The sequence below is a fragment of the Rana temporaria genome, chromosome 2, assembly GCF_905171775.1.
Source record: "Rana temporaria chromosome 2, aRanTem1.1, whole genome shotgun sequence".
NCBI lineage: Eukaryota > Metazoa > Chordata > Amphibia > Anura > Ranidae > Rana > Rana temporaria.
The window spans coordinates 56368937-56394986 of record NC_053490.1 but is presented as its reverse complement, the minus strand read 5'-3'; the positions used below and the strand labels follow the sequence as shown (position 1 = coordinate 56394986).

Genomic DNA, 26050 nt, shown 5'->3' with positions numbered 1-26050 from the left:
TAAAAGAAGATGCTGTGATAGGCAGCACAGGCTGTGTACTCTGACTGCCACAATGCAGAAACTCCAAGTGAAAATCTTGATGCTGTGTGCGCTGTGCTATGGCATACTGGCAATGCCGATGCCACCAAAGGAAAGTGAAGGAGGCATTACTCCAGAGGATCGCAAGGCTGCAGAGGTATGTTCACAGTGTATGTTTAACAAAATATAGTTAGGTGAATATATCTTGTTTTATTTAGGATACCTTAAAGTGATTTTGTTTATTACATTAATTAACACATTCAGAAGTGTCAACTGTTGTCAACCCCCCCCCCCCCCCCCCACACAAACACACACACACACACACTGTGCACTGTGGTATCTACCTCCAAACCTTTAATCACTACAGAAAGATATGAGAAACCACTGAGCTCAGGCACAGCAGATTGGCATTCCCAAAATGGTCAGTTTGAGAAGAGATTTCGGCAGAGGATTTCCCTTCAATAAAGTAATGCAGAGAAATACATTTACAATCTACTTTACAAGTACAGCTTTTATTGGCAGGTTTATTTAACCACTTGCTTACTGGGCACATATACCCACTTCCTGCCCAGGTGAAATTTCAGCTTTCGGCACTGTCACGCTTTGAATGAAAATAGCGCGGTCTTGCGACGTGGCTCCCAAACTAAATCCTTTTTTTCACCACAAATAGAGCTTTCTTTTGGTGGTATTTGATCATCTCTGTAGGATTTTATTTTTTTGCGCTATAAACAAAAAAAGAGTGACAATTTTGAAAAAAAAACACAATGGGCCAGATCCTCAAAAGAGATACGCAGGCGGATCTGCTGTTCCGCCTGCGTATCCCTGTTTCTATCTTTGGAACTGATCCACAGAATCAGTTTCCAAGAGATAGACAGAAGATCCGGCAGGTGTAATAGTTTTACACTGCCGGATCTTAAGATGCAGTACCGCGACCGCCGCTGGGGGCATTCATCGTCGAAATTACGCGTCGGGTATGCTAATGAGGAGTTACGTCGATCCTCAAAGCTTTTTCGCGTTCGCTACGTCGCCGCTACGTTAGTTTCCCGTCGCTTAGTTACACTTTTGTAAAGCAGCCCTACTTTTACACAGCAGGCGTACTGCTGTGTAAAGTATTGCCGTTCTTCCCGCGTCGAATTTAAAAATTTTACGTCGATTGCGTAAGCCGTACGGGAATACGGAAATACGCTAGGCGCCGATCAAAAAATGACGTCACGTCGCGCAAAGCACGTCGGGAAATTTGCGTCACAAGCATGCACAGTACATCCGGCGCGGGAGCGCGCCTAATTTAAATGGGACTCGCCCCATTAGATTAGGAACGCCTTGCGCCGGACGGATTTGAGTTACACCGCCGCAAATTTCCAGGTAAGTGTGTTGTGGATCGATACCTAACTTAGGAAATTTGCGGCAGTGTAACTTAAATCTGTTAAGTTACGTTGCGATGCGGGGCTGTGGATCTGGCCCAATATTTTTTACTTATTGCTATAATAAATATCCCAATATTTTTTTTAAAAAAACTATTTTTTTTATCAGTTTAGTCCGATACGTATTCTTCTACATATTTTTGGTAAAAAAATCACAATAAGCGTATAGTGATTGGTTTACGCAAAAGTTATAGCGCCTACAAAATAGGGAATAGAATTATGATTTATTTTTTATTATTTTTTATTTTTACTAGTAATGGTGGCGATCTGTGATTTTTATTGGGACTGTGACATTATGGCGGACACATCGGACACTTTTGACACATTTTTGGGACCACATTTATACAGCAAACAGTGCTATAAATATGCACTGATTTCTGTATAAATGTGACTGGCAGGGAAGGGGTTAACACTAGGGGGCAAGGAAGTGGTTAAATGTGTTCCCTAGGAGTGATTCTTACTGTGGGGGGAGGGGACTGACTGGGGTAGGTGACCGATCTGTGTCCCTATGTACAAGGGACACACCATCTGTCTTCTCTCCCTGACAGAGGGTGGATCTGTGTGTTTACACACACAGATCCACGTCCTTGGCTGTGTACCGGCCGATCGTGGGTACCTGGCAGACATCGCGGCTGCCAGGCACCCGCATCGGCACCCCAGTGACGCGTTGGGCACGCGTGCGCCGCTGGCGGAGCTTGGGCGCCCCCCAGTGGCTGGAGGAGCCAAGGATGTCAATAGACGTCCTCCCGGTATTCTAGAGCCACCTTGTGTCCGTCAAACTACATTGACCTAACATGTGTGGTTTGAACACTGTTTACATATGCGGGTGTGACTTATGTATGCGTTCGCTTCTGCATGCAAGCTTGGAGGGATGGAGATTCAAATCCTTTTTACTGTTATAAAGGATTATACAAATATAACTCTGAATGAAAAAAAAGAATCAAAAGTAATCAATGAATGGGGGACAGATGGATAAATGAAAGTCCTGCCTCCTACATTCATATAGCGCTTTACATTTATGGAAGCAATAGTATAGTCTTAATGAATGGATGGAGGGGGCAGAAAGGGTGAGCATAGTTGGCACTCTTGACAAGTGCCTAGACAGGTCCACTGCTTATATTAACCACCACGGCAACGGAAGATTACAGCTGTGGGGAAAAGGGAGGGGCAGAGGACTACGAATTTTAGTTAGGACAGCTGGCACCAGCAAAAGGGGACACATTAAATGTAAGAAACGTCACTTCTGCTGTTTTTAACCACTTCATAACCAGGCACTTTTACCCCCTTCCTGCCCAGGCCAATTTTGAGCTTTCAGTACTGTCAAACTTTGAATGATTTCTTTGGTAAAAATAACTTAAATCAGTGTATATTATTTAGTCTGTAGGAAAGTTATAGAGTCCAAATTGTTTAATCTTGATGTACTGACATCACGTCATAGTTCTTGAGGCCCGAAAATGGCAGGACAGTACAAATACTTCCCAAATGAACCCTTAGACAGTCCAATGTATTTAGTAAGAGGCATGTCGAGTTTTTTGAAGTCGTAATTTTTTGTCACAATTATTTAAAAAAATTAAGAAATATTTTACAATTTAGTGAACACCAGTGCAGTACAGAGTCATCATACAACTGGTGTGGCAGTGATCAGGCACACTGACTGGTGACCGAAATCACATTTGTTTTATTTTTTATTACATTTTTTCATTTTCATTTTTATGATTTTTGTCTAACACACTGTGACCAGAGCAATACAGTTACCATAGTAACACTGTACTACTCTGGAAGAGTGATCGGGGTTTTTTTGTTTTTTTTTAAACACATAATTACATATACCAATGAATTTCATTGGTATAAGCAACTATTTTTTACTAAATGACACTAGTTCATTCAGTGTATTTTGTTGTGATTCACATGGTACAATTAGGCTGTGATTGGCTGTACCATGTGTTTACTATGATCTAGCAACTGGATGGCATGAAAGGAAGCCATTCATTGTATACAATTGTCATGTAATCTGCTGTATTTGGTCATAGCGATCACATGAGACTGGCAGCGGGCCGGTGTAGTGATCACTCATCTGCTGTGTTCGGTGGACACTGTCCGTCACAGATCGCGCTGCTGTGCAGCCCAGCAGGCCACACGTGACCCGCGTTCTGGGAGAGCGTCATATGACATCCTCCCGAAAAAACAGTTCTTCCACCTGGTCGTCATTTTATTATAGATCGGGCGGGAAGGTGTTAAATAAAAATGTTTTGCCTAAACCTAGGACTTAACCCAAAGCATTTAATATTGATGAGCAAAGGTTGACCTGAGCCTGAAGCTCATCCCTACATTTAAAAAATGTAGGATGTTCCATGCATCTGTGCACAGGCAATCCTATTCTCCCCAATTGGGAAGCAGCTGTTGGTCCCAATCTGACATCCATGCGTGCCCCTGAATTCACACTTTCTGTATTCAGAGATATGCAACCTCAACTGCAGGGATCTCAAATTGGGAACAGTAGTTGTGTCTGTACAGCCGCTACATCCTAATTGATGTGAATGGGACTGCCTGCACACGGATGCATGGAACCCCGGTGCAATCATGAGTGGGTACAGAAGGCCCTCACATATGTGCACACATTAATTTTCCTTACGTGATGTTAATTTAGAGCTTTCATCCCATTTAATGTATATATAATAGTAATTTAATTATATTTTTAAAATTGTCTGTCTATGCCATACTGTATGTTACAGATTTTATACTTTTTAAATGGGATACAAGCTAACACCATTTGTCAATATACCAATAAAACCAAAATGTCTTTCTTTGTCAAGGTTTACCTAAAAAATTTCTACACATTTGCAAATAAAACAAGAAACACATTTGAGGAGAGGCTCAGAGAAATGCAAAGATTCTTTGGAATGAGGGTAACAGGGAGGCTGGACAACGGTACAATGACTATGATGAAAGCTCCACGATGTGGCATGCCTGATATGGCAGAGGTCAGAGCTGTTCCTGGAAGACCAAGATGGAGACAAACGTCTCTGACCTACAGGTAGGTTTCACCCGGATGTATGAGAATTAGGGCTCACACAGCTGTAGGGTTCCTGCTCCCATAATACCACTGTACAAAATTCCATTCACAAATCTGGGGACAGAGTTCAACAGTGCAGGTATATTATTATTCCGTCAAAAATCTCTTATTCAATACAAAGTTCTTATTTTCAAGCATGTAACTGATATCACATAGTAAGAATCCTCTCTGCTGAAGTCATATCAGATCAAGATGGAATCTGATTGGTTAAAGGGTCACTAAAGGAATTTTTTTTTTCAGCTAAATAGCTTCCTTTACCTTGCTGCAGTCCTGGTTTCATGTGCTCATTGTTCGTTTTTGCTTTCATGTTGCTGTAAATCCTCTCTGTTTTGGACACTTCCTGGTTGCCTGTTTCCTGATAACCACAGTACTGGGAGATTTCTCACGGTGGTCACTAATCAAGGAGGTGTATGTAAAACGAAACTGGATTGGTGCTGAGGAGTTTTAGACACAGTATCACTGCTCTCTATTGGCTGACTGCCCTCTAGTGGCTCTCTGTACATCAGAGAACCAGCAAACAACAGCAAAAACGAAACTACACTGCAGGCACATTATATGATTGTTTTTTTATCTATTTTTAATCATTTTTAAAAGGAATCAGTTAACGATTATGTCTCTATGCCCTGTAAACAGTCATTTCAGCTAAAAAAATTTTTTCCTTTAGTGACCCTTTAATGAAGGGATTTGGCTCATGTATGGAGGCATGAGGTTGCCAACATCTCTGTATCAATTGAAAAAGATGAATACCTCTAAGTGAGGTGAGATTTTTCGGGCAACCAAAAAATGATTGTGACAACTAGGTCATAAAAATATAAATTTTAATACATTAGTTCAAAGCATAAACATTTCATAATCACAACATTATTTAAAAGATGAAAAATTATTTCCAGATTGAGAAAAAAAATTTTTTAGTGACCCTTTAAAGTAGTATTAAACAGCCTGTATTTTTTAGCTTAACACCAGGGGCAGCCTGTCCATTAACGGGCGCCACCTTCCCTATCCATCGCCGCCACCACCCCCTATCCAATTGTCCGGCCCCTTTCAAGACGCTGGGCGCATGAATTACAGTGTCGGGGGTGATATTTGGAAGCACTGATTGCGAACGGAGCCAACCCAGGTGTGTTAGAATAGCGAATGAATCAGGAAGCGCAGGTCTGAGACCCATTTCCCGATTAGCCGAAATGAGAAGCGTTGTGATTGGCCACCTAGGATGAGGGAGGAGACGAAAGCCACCATGCAGGAGAAGAAGAAGCTGATTGTGATGCCCGTGGAGGAGAGCCGGGGAAGCCCAGATTGCCCACCATGGATGAGGTATGTGCACTGACCGACCAACCCAACCCGTGACAATTGGGGAGGGGTGGATGCACTTTTTTCCACCCCCACTCCCCCACCCCAAATTACCACCAGCCACCACTGCTTAACACAATGAGCACAATAAAATAAACATTCCCCAGTAAACTATTTGTTAAAATTCCTTCCCCAGCACTTAGGCCTAGTACACACGACTGAGAATCTCGTCAGGAAAAACCCATCGTTTTCCCTGACGAAATTCTTGGCAAGAAACTCTTGCCGCCGGAGTGTACTGATTGTCATTTCAAAAGAACCGCGGTTCTCTTGAAAGGAAAGAACGCGGTGACATCATCGCGTGTGACTAGCATGCACTCGTCACATTCAATGCCATCGCCATCGCCACCATCTTGCTTCACCCTACCTATGCCATGGATGCTTCCGCGCATTCATCGAAGTCATTTCGAGCATGCGCGGGTTTCCACGGCGACAAGTATACACACGCTCGGGTTTCTCGTCAGGAAACAGGCCGACAAGAATCTCGACGAGAAAAAAGAGAGCAGGTTCTCTTTTTTTTCTCGTCGAGATTCTGGCCAGATTTCCTGACGAGAAACCTGAATGCCTCGTACACACGAACGGGAATCTCGGCAAGAATCAGTTTTCTTGCTGCTTTTTGCCGAGAAACCTGCGTGTGCGAGGCCTCACTGTTTACAACTTTCATTGGTGCTGGCTCTGACTCTTTAAGGGTTGCTTCCCTGAACTTCTAATCTTCACAGGAAAGAGTTAACAGTGGACAGAGCAGTCTCAAGCCAGTCCGAAGGTAGGGAGAGGGGGAGGGAGGAGCAGGGGAGTGCCTATATAGTTGAGTGTTTCTATTGATACACACAGTGTAGAGAGACTTAACTCTATTCCCTGCATGCAAGGGACGGGACGCTGCTGGAGAAGGGAGTTACCCTGAAACAGGAAACCTGCGGCAGCAGTAAAAAACAAACCTTCTGGCAGAATGTTTATAAATGCTGTTCAAAGGCAGGATAGAGAGATACAAAGTAACATTGTTACTTTTGTAATTACCCTGTTCCCTTTATCTAATTAACTTAACCACTTCAGCCCCGGGCCATTTCGCTGGCCAAAGACCAGAGCACTTTTTGCTATTCGGCACTGCGTCACTTTAACTGACAATTGCGCGGTCGTGCGACATGGCTCCCAAACAAAATGTACATCCTTTTTTTCCCCAGCTTTCTTTTGGTGGTATTTGATCACCTCTGAGCCATGATTAAGCACTAGCAAGAGTGCGAAACTAGTCGGCTGTCCTGGTTTATGGTTGTGGTGATTATGCATGTTCCTGCTTGAAAATAAAAGACAACTTGCGGCTGTCCATCTCCTTCCTCCTATTGCTACTGCTACGTGCATTGCCAGCACCTTGGTAATCCGACTGTCCCTGATTGTCTATAGGGCTCACCTGGAGCGGTGAAAATCTTCTTCTGATCACCTCTGCAGCTTTAATTTTTTGCGCTATAACAAAAATAGTATTTTGAAAAAAAATCAATATTTGTTTCTTTTTGCTATAATAAATATCCCCAAAAAATATATATAATTTTTATTTTTTTGCTCAGCTTAGGCCGATACGTATTCTTCTACATATTTTTGGTAAAAACAATCGCAATAAGCGTTTATTGATTGGTTTTCGCAAAAGTTATAGCGTCTACAAACCAGAACCTATGACACCTTTTCTCTAATCTACAACAGTGCTAGTCAGCGGTGGAGTAGGATGCTTCCCGACGAGTCTGCTCTCACCTAGGGCTAGTCAGACAGGCAGGCAGGTCTCTCCTAGCCCCCTGCGGCAGCAGCACCCGCTATCGCACCCAGGACAACCGATCCTCCATCCCCTTTTGGCCTCCCTCTTTCTGCCGCCCCATAGGCAGCTCCTTACAGGTAAGGCCCAGGACCTTCTGGCCTCCGGTCCATCCTCCTACCCGGGGACAGGGTGCGGCCGTCCTTTTCAGGATAAGCCGCAGCTTAGCCCCGGGGTAACGGCCGACCGATACCCCCCCTACACCCCCATCGCGTCCAAGCATCTCCCCGCCATCTCCCCGCTACCGCCCTCCGCCATCCTCAACCATTGGGGACCGGACAATCCCACTACTGGGTCGCGGCGGCTGCTTCCAGGAAAGTTCGCGGCTTCAGCCGCGGCCTAGCGGCACACTCGCGGTTGCCCAGCTAAACCTTCCCCGCTCATAACACTACTAAAACCCCCCAGCCCCCTAGGTCTCCCCGCGGTGCACCTTGATATCCACTGCCCCCCCCCCTCGGTGCCCCAGTACTCCAGCCCCCGGCTCGGGCCTAGTCCCGGTCGGCGGCCATCTTACTACTCCCAAGTAATTGAAAAACACCACTATCACTCACCCCCACTTCCCGTCCATAGCCCGATTGCTAGAATTTGGCTCCCACCGGTTAACACAGTGGTACGCAGGGGAGGGCTGGCAGCCTTAAGCCTGGGGGGCAAGTCGTGTCGGGTGGCCCATTGTGCCACCAAATCATCTCACCATCCATGCTCTCCGGGTTTTATAACGGATATTGATGTTATGAAGCAAGACAAATATGACACAGCAATGACAGGATGACCCTGATCTTGGTAAATAGCCGATGACTCTTTACCCATGTGATTGGCTGTGTCCAATAACAGCCAATCACATGTAAATGACAGCCTGTGAGGAGAGCCGATTAGGGGCATCTCCTCACAGGGGACACTGTACAAATAATTAGGGCACTGATTACAGTGCAGCCCCAACAGTGCCCAGCAAATGACACCAATCTGTTCTGCTTTTTAGTGCCACCCATTAATGCCCATTATTGCTACCCATCAGTGCCCAACAGTACCGCCTATCCGTATCACAATTACCAAAAACGCCCCCGCAAAAAAATACGATAAAACTGGTGACAACTCACTGGACTAGATCTCAGAAGAAGCTCCACTCGGAACTCCTCAAAACAACACTAGGGAAAAAAAATAAAAACAATCCAACAACAACAAACAGCCACAGAAACACTTTACGCCATCAACAAGGCGCTACTACAGTCAGCTGACTTAGTAGCACCAAAATGCAAAACTTGCATCCGGAAAAACAACTCCAGCTGGTTTAATGACTAGCTGTCGTTGCTAAAGCAAGAGCGTAGAAGAGCAGAAGCTGCTTGGAAAAGGAGTTTTTCAGAGGAAAACCACACCATTTATAAGATAATAACCAAGAAATACCACAAAGAAATCTTTATGGCCAAAAAATAAATTTTTTCCAACATCATCGCAAATGCCCTAAACCGCCCCCGCAAACTCTTCAAGCTGGTCACTCAGACTATGAATCCCGCTTGTTTAGAGCCCCCCAATTCTGATTCACAAGAATTTTGCAACGAATTATCGGATAATTTCATTAATAAAATTGAAAAAATCTGTGAAAGTATTCAGCAAAATAGAACCGTTACCAACCCCTCCCCTAACCACAAACCTAATACTCACATAAATCCGCCGCAATCATCGAATTTCACTCTAAAACCCATTTCCATCGATGCCACTAAAAACATCATCGGTACTCTGCGAAACAGCACAGCGCCCAATGACATCATCCCAACTAAACTGCTGAAAGAATGCGCTGATATATTGGCACCAGCTATCACGCAGCTCATAAACCAATCATTCAAGGAGGGCATGGTGCCCACCTTGCTGAAACAAGGTACAATAAAACCAATTAAAAAAAAACTACCCTCGACCTCAAAGATCCAAACCACCGTAGACCCATAACAGGCCTAAATGTCTTCTCCAAGGTAATGGAGAAAGAAGTTGTACAACAGCTGCAACATCATTTAGACACCCATAAATTACTCGATCCGTTTCAATCAGGTTTCCGTCCTGGTCACGGAACAGAAACGGCGCTGATCAAAATATGGGATGAGGCTCTAGAGGCCGCAGACGAAAGAGAATCTTGTCTCCTGATACTGTTGGACCTTAGCGCGGCTTTTGACACTGTAGACCATGGACTACTACTGACTCGGCTAGCTGAAGTAGCCAGAGTCGCGGAATGTGATTTACCCTGGTTTTCCTCCTTCTTGGAAAACCGATCACAAATAGTGAAACTGGGGTCTTCACTTCTGAAAAACGCACGGTATTATACGGAGTCCCTCAGGGATCCCCTTTGTCGCCCGTACTGTTCAATATCTATCTCCGCCCTCTCTTTGAAATCATCATTAACCAGAAGTTACTTTATCACTCTTATGCAGATGACACACAACTATATTTCCGCATCTGCAACAAAAAGGATCATTATCTCGGACTAGAGAAATGCCTTACTTTGATAGAAAACTGGATGACAAACAGTTATCTTAAACTCAAAGGTTCGAAAACAGAACTTCTCTTGTTTCACGCCAACCAAAAAAATCACCCCGCGACAATATGGACACCCCCGCCCATTCTGGGTAAAACTATCACCCCTAGCACCAAAGTCAAAAGTCTCTGAGTCATTTTCGACACCAACATGACAATGGATGCACAAATAGGGTCAGTAGTCAGCGGATCGCACCATCTGCTGCGCCTACTACGCAGACTCACGCCCTTTATCCCGAAAGAGGACATTGCAGTCGTGGTGGGAACAATCATCAATTCCAGACTTGACTACGCAAATGCCCTCTATCTTGGACTCCCCAAATACCAAATCACTCATCTGCAAGTCGTTCAAAATACAGCCGCTCGATTAGTGATCGGCAAAAAAACATGGGAATCAATCTCACCTTCACTGAGATCCCCTCATTGGTTGCCAGTAAAAGACAGAATCACTTTTAAGGCACTCTGCCTAATGCATAAGTGTATTCAAGGAAAGGCCCCCCAATATCTATGCGAAAAAATAAAAGCCCACAACCCCAATCGCATTCTGCGATCCACCAATCAAAACCTACTCCAGATACCCAAAGCCAGATACAAGTCCAAAAGAGATCGAAGATTTGCAGTCCAGGTACCTCGACTGTGGAACGCGCTCCCAACCACCATCCGATTGGAGTTAGACCACTTGGCCTTCAGGAGAAAGATTAAAACCCATCTCTTCTGAGGTCAAAGGGTTTTTACCCATGGAATGGATACAGCGCCCAGAGGCGATTCAGTTCGCATGTGTTGCGCTATATAAGTTTTTCACTCACTCACAAATAGGGGATAGTTTTATGGCATTTTTATTAATATTTTTTTTTACTAGTAATAGCAGCCATCAGCGATTTTTATCATGACTGCGACAATATGGCGGACACATCGGACACATTTTTTCATATAAATATGCACTGATTACTGTGAAAATTACACTGTCAGTGAAGGGGTTAACCACTAAGTGGCGCTGAAGGGGTTAAGTGTGCCCTAGGGAGTGATTCTTACTGTTAGGGGGCGTGGCTACATGTGACACATCACTGATCGCTGTTCCCGATCACAGGGAACATACAATCAGTGACAGTGTCACTAGGCAGAACGGCGAGATGCATGTTTACACTTTACATAAAATGTATACTTTGGGCCAGATTCTCAAAGAGATACGATAGTGTATCTCCTGATACACCATCGTATCTCTGAGTTAGGCCAGTCGTATCTATGCGACTGATTCATAGAATCAGTTACGCATAGATATGCCTAAGATCCGACAGGTGTAACTGTGTTACACCGTTGGATCTTAACTGCAATTTAAAAATGGCCGCTGGGGGCCAATTCACGAACGTATGTGGGCCCGACGCAGTCACTTTACGTCGTTTACCTAACCGTTTTCCCGGCGTATACTTACCCCTGCTTCTATGAGGCGCAGCCAATGTTAAGTATGGCCGTCGTTCCCGCGTAAAAATTTTTTTTTTTTAATGTAATTTGTGTACGTCGATTCACAAACCTGCTCGTCGCAAGTTACGCTCACGCCGAAACCAATGACGTCCTAGCGACGTCATTGGGAGCAATGCACGCCGGGAAAATTTGCGGACGGCGCATGCGCAGTTAAATCGGCGCGGGGACGCGTCTGATTTAAATGCTACACTCCCCCTAGCCGTGGAATTTGAATTCCGCCGGGGGATTTAAGATACGCCGCCGCAAGTTTGGAGGTAAGTGTTTAGTGAATTACCCACTTGCCACTAAAACTTGCGGCGGCGGATCTTAAATCAGATAGATTACGCGGATCTAAAGATCCGCTGATCTATCTGAATCTGGCCCTTTGTATCTACAGTAACTCTAATTTTTAAGACTATACACTGAACAAAGTAGAAAAAAGTGAATTTTTTATTTTTTTGTTTGTTGTCTATTAATTGCATAAAAAAGTTTTGCAAGATAATATTACCAAAAAAGCATTCTTTGTCCTAAAAAAAATGTACATATGCATAAATTAAACTTCTGCTTTAAGTGCAGGTGACCCCCTGACATGCCACATTTGGCATGTCATTTTTTTTGGGGGGGGGGAGCGGACACCCTCCTTTTAGAGGGATGCAGCTCCCACTTCCTTCAGGGACACCATAGCGCTGAAAGGAAGATTACCTCTCCCCCCCCCCTCTCAGCAATCATCTGGGACACTTTACAGGTCCCAGATGATTACCCGGCCAGTCACAGTGTGCAGCGTGGCTCGCCCATGCCAAACGCAGTGCATGCTCGGCTGTGAAACCACAGCCGGCGCCCACAGTGACAATGCCGGCGCCGCAGAGAGGATCGGAAGAGGAGCAGGGCTTCATATGCCCGCATCGCTGGACCCTGGGACAGGTGAGTGTGCGATTATTAAAAGTCAGCAGCTACACTTTTTGTAGCTGCTGGCTTTTATATGGGTGTAACTCCGCTTTAAGTAATGAAAATGGTATTGACAAATTAACAGGATTAATATGGGTCATAGCAGTTACAACAAGTGTTAAAGCGGGGGTTCACCCTATAAAATAAAAAAATAAACTTTTTTTTTCTTCTAGCCTAAAATTCGGCATTGTAGCGCGAGCTACAGTATGCCGGTCTTAATTTTTTTATCGCCGTACTCACAGTGTAATGGTACATAGTAGATTCCGACTGCCCACGGGGAATGGGCGTTCCAATCCAGACGGAAGGTGATTGACGGCCGGCTCTGGCGCGTCACGCTTCTCCGGAAATAGCCGAAATAGGCTTGGCTCTTCACGGCGCCTGCGCATAGTCTGTGCGCAGGCGCCGTGAAGAGCCGAGACCTACTCCGGCTGTCTTCGGGGAGCGTGACGTGCCAGAGCCGGCCGTCAATCACCCTCCCTCTTGAAAGGAACGCCCATTCCCCGCGGGCAGTCAGAATCTACTATGTACGATTACACTGTGAGTACGGCGATAAAAAAATTAAGACCGGCATACTGTAGCTCGCGCTACAATGCCGAATTGTATGCTAAAATGTTGTTCTGCAGGGTGAACCACCGCTTTAAATCCAAAAATGAAAATGTAATTCATTGCAGTTTACCAATCATTAGGGGGCTGCATTACTTTCCTTTTTTCTGTTTTTTCCCCCTCTGTTTTCATCTGGTGATCTGGTCAGTAAGAGACAGGGACGGTGCTACCACTAGGCAAACTAGGCAGCCGCCTAGGGCGCACTGTTGTCTAGGGTGCCTGGCCACTGGTGTTCCTACTCTCTGCAGCAAGCAACTTAGGGCTCTTTCACACGGAGTGGATCCGTATTGATCCGCTCCGTTAGCCCGTTTGGCTCAGCTGGGATTCCTCCGTTAATCCCCACTGAGCTGTCGGCGGACAGGGCAGTCCCCGCACACAGTGCAGAGACCGCCCTGTCTTTCCTCCGCTCTCCCCTATGGGAAATCGGATGAATACGGACCGTGTGTCCGTATTCATCCAATCCGTTCTGCCGGACAGAAAGAAAATTAGGGTTTTCTTCCGTCCGCAAAAGCGGATCTTTGCGGACGCGGATGGTTGCGGACGTTATCCCCATAGGGATACATTACAAGTCCGTAAACGGACTTGTAATAAACAGACCGTTTGTCCGTGCGTGTAAAAGGGCCCCAAGTCTCAGCATCAGCAGGCAACCACCGCTCCATTCTCACATAGTGTCAGAGGCAGCGGAAGACTGTCTGTGTCCTGGCTCCCGAATGAATGGAAGCAACAAACATTCATTGATGGGCCCTGGTAGGCTGCATTGATGGGCCCTGGTAGGCTGCATTGATGGGCCCTGGTAGGCTGCATTGATGGGCACTTCATTAAAAAGATGGGGCATACATGGGCAGGAAAAAGGGGATGGGGTCATGGGGTGGGTGGCAAAATTAGGTTTCGCCTAGGGTGTCAAAAATCGTTGCACCAGCCCTGGTAAGAGACCTCCTGTATAGGAGTGCTCCTACTGTGCATGAATGAGCACAGACAGCAGCACATACTTATGATCACAGTTTTAGCTAAGTGGGTCAGTATATCTCCACTGCCTGGAGCCACTGTTTCATTTAGCCAAGACCCATTTTTTTTTTTTTTTTTTTAAAGTCCAAATTTTATTGTACATGTCCATAGTATAATAAAGCAACATAATACAGTAAACATTTTCACCTCTTATGGGTCAAAAAGAATTGCAAACAAACTCAGAAACATAGTTTTACAGCATGTACACACTATCTGACAGCAGAACAACAGTACCCTTTTATCGTTTTTCTTTTTTAAAATATAACCAGCAACCTAACACATGAAACATAGATAGAGAAGAAGAAATTTTTTTTTTAAAAATAAATCAAATACCAAGATATTCTACTTATTTCCCTTGTGTCTCCTGATGATTACAACACCCATGTTTAATATAACTGCTAATAGTGTAGAGATAAACTTGGGTGTCCTCTAAACTGAACTCTAATCCAAACTCCAAACCCCTTTTATATACCCCAATAAGCTGTTTGCCAAGTCAACCACAGCCAGCCCACATCTCATTGGAGGACTAAAAAGAAGGAGTTTAGAGTTTGGGTTAGAGATGAGTTTGGAGGACACCTTAGCCCACCTCTAATAGAGAAAGTATTCTGTTGCATTAGAGCAGGGGTCTCCAAACTGTGGCCCGAGGGCCAGATGTGGCCCTTTGCTAGCCTTCATACGGCCCTTGGGGCAGTATTGCTCCCAATGATATGAGGCACTATTCTATCAACAATGGGGCACTATTTATTCCACTAATAGCAATGATGGAGCACTATTCCTCCTCCAACTGCCCACCAGCACTGGGGCCATGTTTTATCTCACTGATGCATGGCCCTGGGGTATTTTATACTCCCACTGGTCAGAATCCGGCCCCCCCTTAAGTCTGAAAGACAGTTAACTGGTTCTTTGCTGGAAAAGTATGGAGACCCCTGCATTAGAAGAAAAGAGAAGCAGAAATGTTGCCTTAGCAATCAACTCTTAGCTACTGTTTTCTAGTACACATAAGACATGTCCCAGTTATAGATATACTGTATGTGTCATTTTACCTTAGGTTCCTGAATATGTACTGCCTAGTTATTTCTATTGTTGCATTGCTTTTTTATGCAGAATCCTGAATTTCACTCCTGACCTGCCCCAGAATTTGGTGAATGATTCAATAAAGCGAGCTTTTGATGTTTGGAGCCAAGTCACACCACTTACATTTAATCAAGTTGGAAATGGTCAAGCTGATATACTTATTCAGTTCTCCAGTTCAGGTAAGTAAGTAAATCTTAGAAAAAACAAAAACAAAAAAACAAAAATAATTTGTGTCTCCCGTTGCCGATTGGTGGCAGGTATCTTCACCTGGAACGTCTGTCATTTGGCTGCTTTACCAAAGGTGACCTGTACTGTTTTATTCAGTGATACAGTACCTAACCAATTACATGAACTCTAGGTAGATATAAAAAACACAAATGAATGCAGCTCTGTAAAAATCATTGGCCCAGATTCAAGTAGATCCGTGCAATATTTGCGTGGGCAAAGAGCAAAGATTTTTCTCTGCGCCCACGCAAATATTTCGATTTGCCCGCGATTCACGGAGCAGTAGCTCCGTAAATTGCGCGGGAGCTATGCTAATTAGCCCTGCGTAAGGGCGCCTAATGTAAATGATCCCGCCGGGGGCGGGAATCATTTAAATTAGGCGCGCTCCCGCGCCGAGCGAACAGCGCATGCTCCGTCGGGAAACTTTCCCGACGTGCATTGCGGCAAATGATGTCGCAAGGACGTCATTTGCTTCTAAGTGAACGTGAATGGCGTCCAGCGCCATTCACGAATCACTTACGTAAACGACGTGAAATTTAAATTTCACGAGCGGGAAGCGCAGCTATACTTTAGCATTGGCTGCCCCTGCTATTAGCAGGAGCAACCTTGCGCTAAAGTTGCCGTACGGAAACTCCGTACCTTGCGTGCCCAGGGCCCGCGCAACTTTTGTGAATCGGTGGTAGTATGCAATTTGCATACTATACGCCGATCACAATGGCCGCGCCCCCTAGCGGCCAACGCAAGAATGCAGCCTGAGATATGAAGGCATAAGGAGGCTTATGTCTGTCATATCCTAGGCTGCAGTCGGTGTAACGAGGTTCCTGAATCAGGAGCACTCGTTACACCGGAGCAAGTAAGCACTTGCGCCGCGCAAGTGCTTCTTGAATCTGGGCCATTAACTCTTTCACTGCCAGGTCCTGCACTCCACTTTTAACTTCAGGTGGCCAGACCAATTTTGCAGTTTTTTCTCCTTTTCATAATTTTTCACTTACAGCTTTCACGGTTTGTAAAATCCTGCAATCGCAGGCCGCAGTGACTTGACACACTCCCCACAGTCTCTCCTCTGGCCTCCCATCTAGATCCCCTGGCATGCCTCATCCAGAACTCCACTGTAGTCCACTCACCGACCTTTTCCTGCCCCAAGTCCATGATGGAGAACTTTAACTGGACATATGTTCCGGAAGCTTCTCCAGCCCCTCTGTTCCAGAACGCTTCATCCATGACCGTGTAAAGATGAAGCTCCCTCCCAGCTCTCCCGTGCTCCTCCCCTAGGCCTTGTACCCCTCCAGATGGGGATGGGGCCCCCGCTACTGCCTAGTATGCCATTCTCCACTTCTCACGGCCGACAACTCCTCCCCAGTGGCCTGTGACCTCAGCTTATATGGGAGGCCTACCCCCTGCCAATGCCAGTTGGAGATTGGTCAGGGCTCCTCACATGAGCTGCCTGCCACTCCAGTCCTAGGCCCTGCCCCTCTTCCAGAACAATCTCCCTGGAAGCAGGGGAGGTGCCTCAGAACTAAAGCAAAGGTGGTCACACCCACTGCTACACTAACCACTCCCTACCCCCAGATCAAAACAAAACAATAGGCCTGCCCCAATTTACCTGTACTGGCAGCTTTCCTTACAAAAATCCTCACTCTAGCACCTAACTCTGGTATAGGGTGCTACATACATTTACCATATTGGATTGGCCTCTGTATTCCAACTTTGTCAAACAAAACCATCTTTAATGGCAATAGTCACCAGTGTCAACAAAAATGTTTATCCCCTCCAGCGACCTCCCATAGTTTACCTGGGTAGATCATGGAGTAAGAGAGGTGTAGGTGATGGAGGTATCTCTTAAAGCCTAACTCCAAGTTTTGTTTGCTCATCCAAAATTGTTCTGGGTAGAAGGCGTAAGTCCCCGCACTGCTGCTGGTATACTGTAGATGATGCAGTACATACAGTATACAGTTTATACAGTGCTGATAGCAGCTGCAGCAATAAGTAAAGGTAATAGTTTGCTTTGTTAAAAATAATAAACATGTTATACTTACCTGCCCTGTGCAGTGGATTTGTACACAGCAGTCCAGATTATCCTCTTCCTGGGTTCCTCTTCGGCTCTCCTAGCCCCTCCTTCCTGTTGAGTGCCCCCTATGGGGGCACCCAAGCTGAGTCACAGCTCCCTGTGTCCATTCAGACATGGAGCCGCAAGCTGGCCCCACCCCCTTTTTCTCCTCATTGGCTCACTGACTTTGATTCACAGCAGCTGGAGTCAATGGCGCTGCACTGCTGCCTCAGCCAATGAGGAGGGGAGTCCCAGACAGCCAAGACATTCCTGAAACATCACTGCATCTAGAGCAGTGATCTGCAATTAGCGGACCTCCAGCTGTTGCAAAACTACAAGTCCCATCATGTCTCGGACTCTGGGTGTCATGCTTGTGAATGTCAGAGTCTTGCTATGCCTCATGGGAATTGTAGTTCTGCTGCAACAGCTGGAGGTCTGCTAATTGCATATCCCCGATCTAGAGGAACCTAAGGTAAGTATTAGGGGGCTGAGTGGGGCTACTGCACAAGGATGGCTTTTTATCTTAAAAAAAAAATTCTGGTGAACTCCCGCTTTAAGATAAAAAGCCTTCCTTGTGCAGTAGCCCCACTCAGCCCCCTAATACTTACCTTAGGTTCCTCTAGATGCAGTGATGTTTCAGGAATGTCTTGGCTGTCTGGGACTCCCCTCCTACTTACCGTTTTAGAGATCATCGCTCTCTAAAACGGTAAGTACTGCTTCGTTTTTTTAAAAAAACACCCGATTCTGCTGCCCAAAATGAGCCTCAATCTAATGTTAAAAATTTAGTTTTTGGGTGAACCTCCACTTTAATGCATATAATGTATTAAGATAAAAGACCTTCTGCCCTTACAACCACTTTAAACTTTTCCTAACTTTTCCTAACTTTTTGCTTATCCCTTGACACATGTTACATTTTGGGCTAGATTATTAGCCATGCATTACATTTATTGTCACATACCTGGTAGGGGCTGATCTAACAAGAGAGCTTCCCTTACACCTCCAGTCCAATACGCAGTGAAGTTTGTGACAGGATTGAAATAGATAGCCCCTGACACAACCTTAGGGCATAACCCATTCTGCCGTTGATCCGAATTCATAATAGTGAAACATGCAGACACGAGGGAAGATAGTCTACATCCTCCACTGTTCAATGTCAAAGAGGAGGAGCTTTCATTGCTACTGCAGATTTATAGACAAAATTACATCATACACATGAGCACATGTGATTGGCTTAGTCCATATAAAGGGTCTTTTCCTGTTATATGTTCTTCATAGCACAAAAGTCCTCGTGGCATACTCAGACGCACAGGGTCCACCACTCAAGCTCACAGGGGCTTCACTCAGAGCATTATTTGCTTCTTCAGTGGAAGAAGGGAGGAGGGGTAACAGCTGTCTTCACTTAATAGTTATACCATCTGTCTTCAGTTTTTCTTCAGGCTGAGATGTTACTGTAACTCTATAATCTGTTACTACAAGTGTTATCCTTAAATGAAGTATATACTCATACACACACACACACACGTCTATATATATCTATATATATATACAGTACAGACCAAAAGTTTGGACACACCTTCTCATTCAAAGAGTTTTCTTTATTTTGATGACTATGAAAATTGTAGATTCACACTGAAGGCATCAAAACTATGAATTAACACATGTGGAATTATACATAACAAAAAAGTGTGAAACAACTGAAAATTGATTTCATATTCTAGGTTCTTCAAAGTAGCCACCTTTTGCTTTGATTACTGCATGGCATGCTCTTGGCATTCTCTTGATGAGCTTCAAGAGGTAGTCACCTGGCACAGCACCCCATCACTCTCCTTCTTGGTCAAATAGCCCTTACACAGCCTGGAGGTGTGTTTGGGGTCATTGTCCTGTTGAAAAATAAATGATAGTCCAACTAAACGCAAACCGGATGGAATAGCATGCCGCTGCAAGATACTGTGGTAGCCATGCTGGTTCAGTATGCCTTTAATTTTGAATAAATCCCCAACAGTGTCACCAGCAAAGCACCCCCACACCATCACACCTCCTCCTCCATGCTTCACGGTGGGAACCAGGCATGTAGAGTTCATCCATTCACCTTTTCTGCGTCGCACAAAGACACGGGGGTTGGAACCAAAGATCTCAAGTTTGGACTCATCAGACCAAAGCACAGATTTCCACTGGTCTAATGTCCATTCCTTGTGTTCTTTAGCCCAAACAAGTCTTCTGCTTGTTGCCTTTCTTTAGCAGTGGTTTCCTAGCAGATATTCTACCATGAAGGCCTGATTCACACAGTCTCCTCTTAACAGTTCTAGAGATGTGTCTGCTGCAAAAGGTGGCTACTTTGAAGAACCTAGAATATGAAATATATTTTCAGTTGTTTCACACTTTTTTGTTATGTATAATTCCACATGTGTTAATTCATAGTTTTGATGCCTTCAGTGTAAATCTACAAATTTTCATAGTCATGAAAATAAAGAAAACTCTTTGAATGAGAAGGTGTGTCCAAACTTTTGATCTGTACTGTATATAGATCAAGAAATAAAACAATATAATGAAAGAAAAACAACCTTTGAGTAATTTTAGCACAAAGTAGCATAGACACAAAATATTAATTAGTAACCTCCATCACAGGATGTAGCAAGACGAGGAATGGTACAAGTGCCTGCGTTATATCATACAACAGTTGTAATGTTGTTGGAACTCAGAGACTGGAGCAGGTGCAGGAAGCAAAGCCATAGTCAAGATCAGGGCTCGACAAACCCCAGGCGCCAGGTTACCATTGCGAGCAGAAGTTTTGACCTGGCGCCTGGGCTGCAGCCCACACCCTGCGCACCCCCCCTTATGTATCTTGGGCTCTGCTTGCCTTTCTGTGGGACCGGGACCAGCATAGTGGGTGCTGCCGGGTAGAGGGGGTTGGGGACAGCAGACACATATCTGCTCTCCTCCCCTTCTAGTTGATCCGGAAGGGATGTGCAACATAATTTCCAGGTCCCCATTGACAGTTTAAAGGCCGGAAAGTAATGGCCCGGAGCAGAAGTGCAACTGGGAGGAGGGCCTGCATGACTGGGGTGGGCAGTGAGGCAGAGGAAGAGCTGGAAGTAGGGGGAGTTAACTTGCACTTACCAGGATTGGGTGGTCCAGAGTGTGGGGGTGGTTGCAAGGAGATAGAGGGGCGTGCTGTCCACCAGCCCTCAGTCGGAGCTTGTTGCCACAGGAATAGGAAGGAATTTCCCACCCACCCTCCTCCTTTTTTGGGTTGGTAGCTTGTCGGGGGTCATATTTTTGTCCGTTTCTGGGTATGCATGAGGCAGAAGTTTGGTTTCACCAGGTGGGAGGGGTCTTACGGTAGTGTGTTTTTTTTTCCTTGCTCATTAACGTTAGTGGTTCTTTAATTTTCTTTTCAATAGTCGTAGCAGCGGGAGGTCAATGAGGACTTTGAAGGTGGTGCTGGAAAAATAATGGAGGTTTAGGGGGGTTGGGCCCATCTGGAGGTATGGGTGTCCCTTCCCTTACTAACAAGGCAATGGTAACAATGTTTTTTTGGTAGTTGGTTGTATCTGGAAGGAGGTAACTGGTAATTGTCCCTGAGCTGGCTTAATATGCGGCGTGGGGCCTTTTTTGGGTGTACAGATACAACTAGTGGGTTGAAAAAAATGCCCTTCAAAGATCTCTAGACCGGGCAGGTTTAAGCTGAGTTTTATTTGGTTTAATTGGTCATGTAAAATGTATTATATGCATTACAATGTATATTGAGAGTTTTTTTGTATTTCATTGTTGTAATAAAAAGGCTGCTATGGCCATTCGACTCCAAAAAAGAATGTGTCGTCTGGTCAATCATAGGGGTTGAGGAATACGAGTGGTTGTTAGCCTTGTGGGGAAAAACGGGAGCCTCAGTATCTGCACATCCATTAGTCAAGGATGTAATGCAATGCATTATGTATTGCATTACATTCAGGGGAGCACAGGGGGAGATATGCAGGGTCTTTTAGACCCTGGATGTCTCATTAAAGAGAATCTATCACCAAAAAAATCATCACATAGAGGACTTTTTGTTAAATATTATACACAAATCCATTCATTTATAAATGACGTTGTATCTCTTGTTTACCCTTTTAAACAGGGAAACCACTAGGCTAATTTTTTATAACTGAAAAACTATTCTTGTTTAAGGAAAATAACAAATATGGCATAATGTATTTTACAACGTACTATTATTTATTATTTTATAATGTGAAAAAAATATTGTTTTAAAGGTCACAATGATGGGTCGGCTTTTGATGGTCGTAATGGGGTGCTGGCACATGCCTACTTTCCAGGCTTAGGAATCGGTGGTGATGCTCACTTTGATGAAGATGAAACATGGACAATTAACAGAGCAGGTATGTTATGTAATCTTTAGGAGGTTTTTATACAGTCCCTGACAAAAGTATTGTCGCTTGTGTACAAATTGACCTGAAGCGCCGCTAAAATATATTTCTAATCAAAATTTTGTTACAAGAAATGGGTCATTTTAATCCCAACAGCTTTTGTAATAATGTTTCAGTGCAAAACGAAACTGACAAAAAGTATTCTAATATTCACAGCTTGGTAAAGCCCATTAAGTAAATTTTTGCCAAGACATAAGTGTTGTTGCCTTATGAGCTTCACTTGTGACTAATACTGGATCAATTTGGTCTCAGGTGTGTATAAAAAGAACCCCAGTACACTAGACCTTCTCAACTGCAACTAGACCTCTGCAAACATGCCTAAGATTCACCCGGAGACTAAAGTGTTGATTATCAAGAGGCTGAAGACCAGATCCACTGCTGATGTGGCAGACACCTTCAATGTGTCTCAGCATCAAATTCAGAGGATAAAAAAAGAAAATTTGAAGAGACTGGAGACGTTTTGGACAAGGCCAGGTCAGGCCGACCCTGCAAGACAACTGCTCGAGAGGACCGTTTGTTGGCTCGAAAATCCAAGGCTAGCCCATTTTCCACTGCTGCAGACCTGGTCACCTGAAGTCCCCGTGTCAACCAGAACAGTTTGTCGGATTCTGTCTCGAAATGGCCTCCATGGTCGAATCAGTGCCCATAAGCCAGCACTAAACAAAAGACAATTGAAAAACCGTGTGGCATTTGCCAAGGCCCACAGCCTGCTAAAAGGATGGACTCTGGAAAAGTGGCAGAAGGTGGATTTTTCAGATGAATCTTCTGTTGAATTACACCACAGTCGCCGCAAATATTGCAGGAGACCTACTGGAACCCGCATGGAGCCGAGATTTACCCAGAAAACAGTGACGTTTGGTGGAGGCAAAATCATGGTCTGGGGTTACATCCAGTATGGGGGTGTGCGAGGGATCTGCAGGGTGGAAGGCAACATCAATAGTCTAAAATACCAAGAAATCTTAGCTACCTCTTATATTCCCAACCATAAAAAAGGCCACATTTTGCAGCAGGATGGTGCTCCATTGCATACTTCCATCTCCACATCAAAGTTCCTTAAGGCGAAGAAGATCAAGATGCTCCAGGATTGGCCAGCCCAGTCAACAGACAAGAACATCATTGAGCATATGTGGTGTAGGATGAAAGAGGAAGTATGGAAGACGAAACCAAAGAATATTGATGAACTCTGGAAGGCATGCATTACTACTGGGGGGAATATGTAATGTGCGTTTTTAAGAAAAACTAGACCTTCAAGGCACCCCCCCCCCACCCCCTGAGTTCAGCCCACCTTGTCCAATACTTGCCTTTCTCCCTGTTCTAGCTGTATTCACAGTGCAACCATGTTTGGACTTGCACAGTCTCTCTATCTAAAGTGCCTCCACTGGATTTTCATCATCCTGTGCATGTGTGTGCCAAGGTCACATTCATTGTTATGGGGACCTGTACTCATGGTGGCCTCTATTTGACTTGTTTGGTTCTTCTACTAGGAATGAATGGGGCTGTGACACACGTTGGTAGGAGTAAGAGAACTTAGAAAGGGGGCTTTTGGCAGTAAGCCTGTACACCTCTGGGCAGGGCTGCACTACGAAGATCGCTGGAACAGAAGCAGCACTCAGGGTGGGGGGAGACATGATTTAAAAGAAAATGCATAGGGGCCATTTTCTTTAAAGCAACGCTATTGTTTTGCTAAACTTTGCAAGGTGAGACATACCTGTAAAAGAAGACAGTAAATACTTTCTACCTGTGCCACTGAACACAACTCCATTCAATACAAATCTTCCCCAAATTCCTGGGTCCTTCGCAGCATTCACTGGCTCCTCCTGCCAACCTCCATATCATTACTGTCAACTTTAATGTGTTAAGGCCAAGGGAAGAAACCAAGTAATGTTGGGGGGGGCAAGGAGATCGACACTTCCAGAAGTGTTCGTTTCCCAGTCAAATTCAGGGAAATGCGCATTTCTTTGGAGAGTTAAGTATAGCAACAAAAGAGTGTCAAAAGCCAAACATTTTTAGGGAAGGGTTAGAAACCATGTCAAGGTCTTTCGCTGACTCCCAGCTGGGGAGATTGACTCTCTATTTCTTATGGTTACCATTTTAACATGCACTCAAAAAGAGGGAAAATCTAAAGTATCTTTAAAACTGTTAAGGGATTTTTTTCCTATGAAGAAGCTGGTTCCTGTGACAACTAATTTGCTTCACTATGGTCTGGTTCACACCTATGCAAGTTACAGATGAAGCATATTCCAGGTGCATTTTGCATATTTCAATACACGTTTTTGATCCATTGAAGTCTATGGAACCAAAAACATAACCTGCTGGTCCCTGGCCCTTTCCATAAAATACACAGATGTGAACGTGGCCCATAGGAAACCATGTTAAATGGACTGTAGTGCGTTTCTACAAAACTGGAAAACACGCTAAAAAATGCATAGGTGTGAACCAGGCCTTTTAGAGATTTCCTCTAATTCCCTGTTGTAATTACAGGACAAGAAATGAAAGGAACGCTTTCTATTATGTCAGAGATGGCAAACAAAAAAGAAAGAACTATTCTCTGCTGTATTCAAAATGTAAAAAAGTTTTGGCTTTAAATATAATGCAAACCCCTTGCTTATATACCTATTTATATGCTTACTTGTCTTTAGTTAGGATCCTTGTTTAAAGAAAGACGTTTGCACTGACCATAACTACCAAACAGAATCACCCTCTGTTTTTTTTGCACAGCTATATTATTAGTGGATTAGTGGCTAACACAAATTTGAGAGCTATTTATAAAATAATTTGCCATAAGAATGCCAAGGCATTCACACAGTTGTCGCAATAATCACATTAATGTGTCTAATACGTGTAATTCTTATAAAAGGCAGCTCGATCTAATAAAAACTATGGCCCAGATTCACAAAAGAGATACGACGGCTTATCTCTGTTTTAGGGTCTTCCTAACTATGGGCCAGATTCACAAAAGGGATACGACGGCGTATCTCCTTGCTACGCCGTCGTATCTCTGTTTCTATCTATGCAACTGATTCACAGAATCAGTTACGCATAGATATCCATAAGATCCGACAGGTGTAATTGTTTTACAATGTCGGATCTTAGGATGCAGTACCGCGGCCGCCGCTGGGGGGAGTTTGCGTCGTAAACCAGCATCGGATATGCAAATTAGGAGTTACGGCGATCCACGACGGATTTTCGCGTTCGCTACGTCGCCGCTAGTCTAGTTTCCCGACGCAAAGTTTGTCGTCGTTTTTGCTGCCCTAACTTTACACAGCACACGTATGTGCTGTATAAAGTATGGCCGTCGTTCCCGCGTCGAAATTTGAAAATTTTTTGTTCTTGCGTAAGACGTCCGGGAATACGAAAGTACGCTACGCACGTCGCTGTTCGAAAAAATGACGTCACTTCACACAAAGCACGGCGGGAATTTCAAAACGGAGCATGCGCAGTAGGTCCGGCGCGGGAGCGCACCTAATTTAAATGGCACAGCCCCTTTGAATTACGCGGGCTTACGCCGGAGGCCGCCAGCGTAAGTTTTCATGCAATTGCTTTGAGAATCAGGCACTTGCGATGAAAACTTGCGGCGGTGTAACGTATCTACGATACGTTACGCCGGTGCGATTCTGCGTGAATCTGGGCCATAGTTTTTAATAAATCGGGGCTATGTTTTACTTTTTTTTATGAATGAGAGAACATACTTGTATAATTATCATATTAAATATTTAAATTGATTTCTTGGCAGCATTCAACTTGTTTCTAGTTGCTGCACATGAATTTGGTCATTCTTTGGGACTGGAACACTCCAACGATCGTTCAGCTTTGATGTTCCCAACCTATCGCTACGTCAATACGGATGGTTACCGCTTGCCGCAAGATGACGTCTCTCGGATCCAGGCACTGTATGGGAGAAGGCCATCATAACTCAAGAGGCCAGATAAAGAAGCCTGCTTTCAGGATTGCTGATATATGTACTACTTATTCTCATGCTTTTCCATATACAGTAAATCCTTGGATTGAGAGTTACTTGGTTTATAAATGTTTTGCAAGACAAGCAAAATTTTTTCATAAATTTTGACTTGATATACTAGCCGTCTTTATATACAAGTAGCGTCA

The 26050-nt window shown here is 44.5% G+C and overlaps 1 protein-coding gene across 1 annotated transcript; it reads left to right on the top strand.

Moving 5' to 3' along the window:
• On the top strand, window positions 1-26050 carry LOC120929030 (matrix metalloproteinase-18-like). Its single transcript, XM_040340216.1, has 5 exons — window positions 1-175; window positions 4253-4473; window positions 15284-15432; window positions 21773-21898; window positions 25680-26050. The coding sequence occupies exons 1-5, from the start codon at window positions 53-55 to the stop codon at window positions 25856-25858; spliced, it is 798 nt and encodes a 265-aa protein (XP_040196150.1). The 5' UTR covers window positions 1-52; the 3' UTR covers window positions 25859-26050.

Bases quoted from the DNA above. Each gene is read 5' to 3' on its own strand.
- LOC120929030 (XM_040340216.1), top strand. From the start codon at position 53: ATGCAGAAACTCCAAGTGAAAATCTTGATGCTGTGTGCGCTGTGCTAT. The intron at 176-4,252 runs GTATGTTCACAG...TTCTTTGTCAAG, and splicing joins AGGATCGCAAGGCTGCAGAG to GTTTACCTAAAAAATTTCTA. The intron at 21,899-25,679 runs GTATGTTATGTA...ATTTCTTGGCAG, and splicing joins ATGGACAATTAACAGAGCAG to CATTCAACTTGTTTCTAGTT.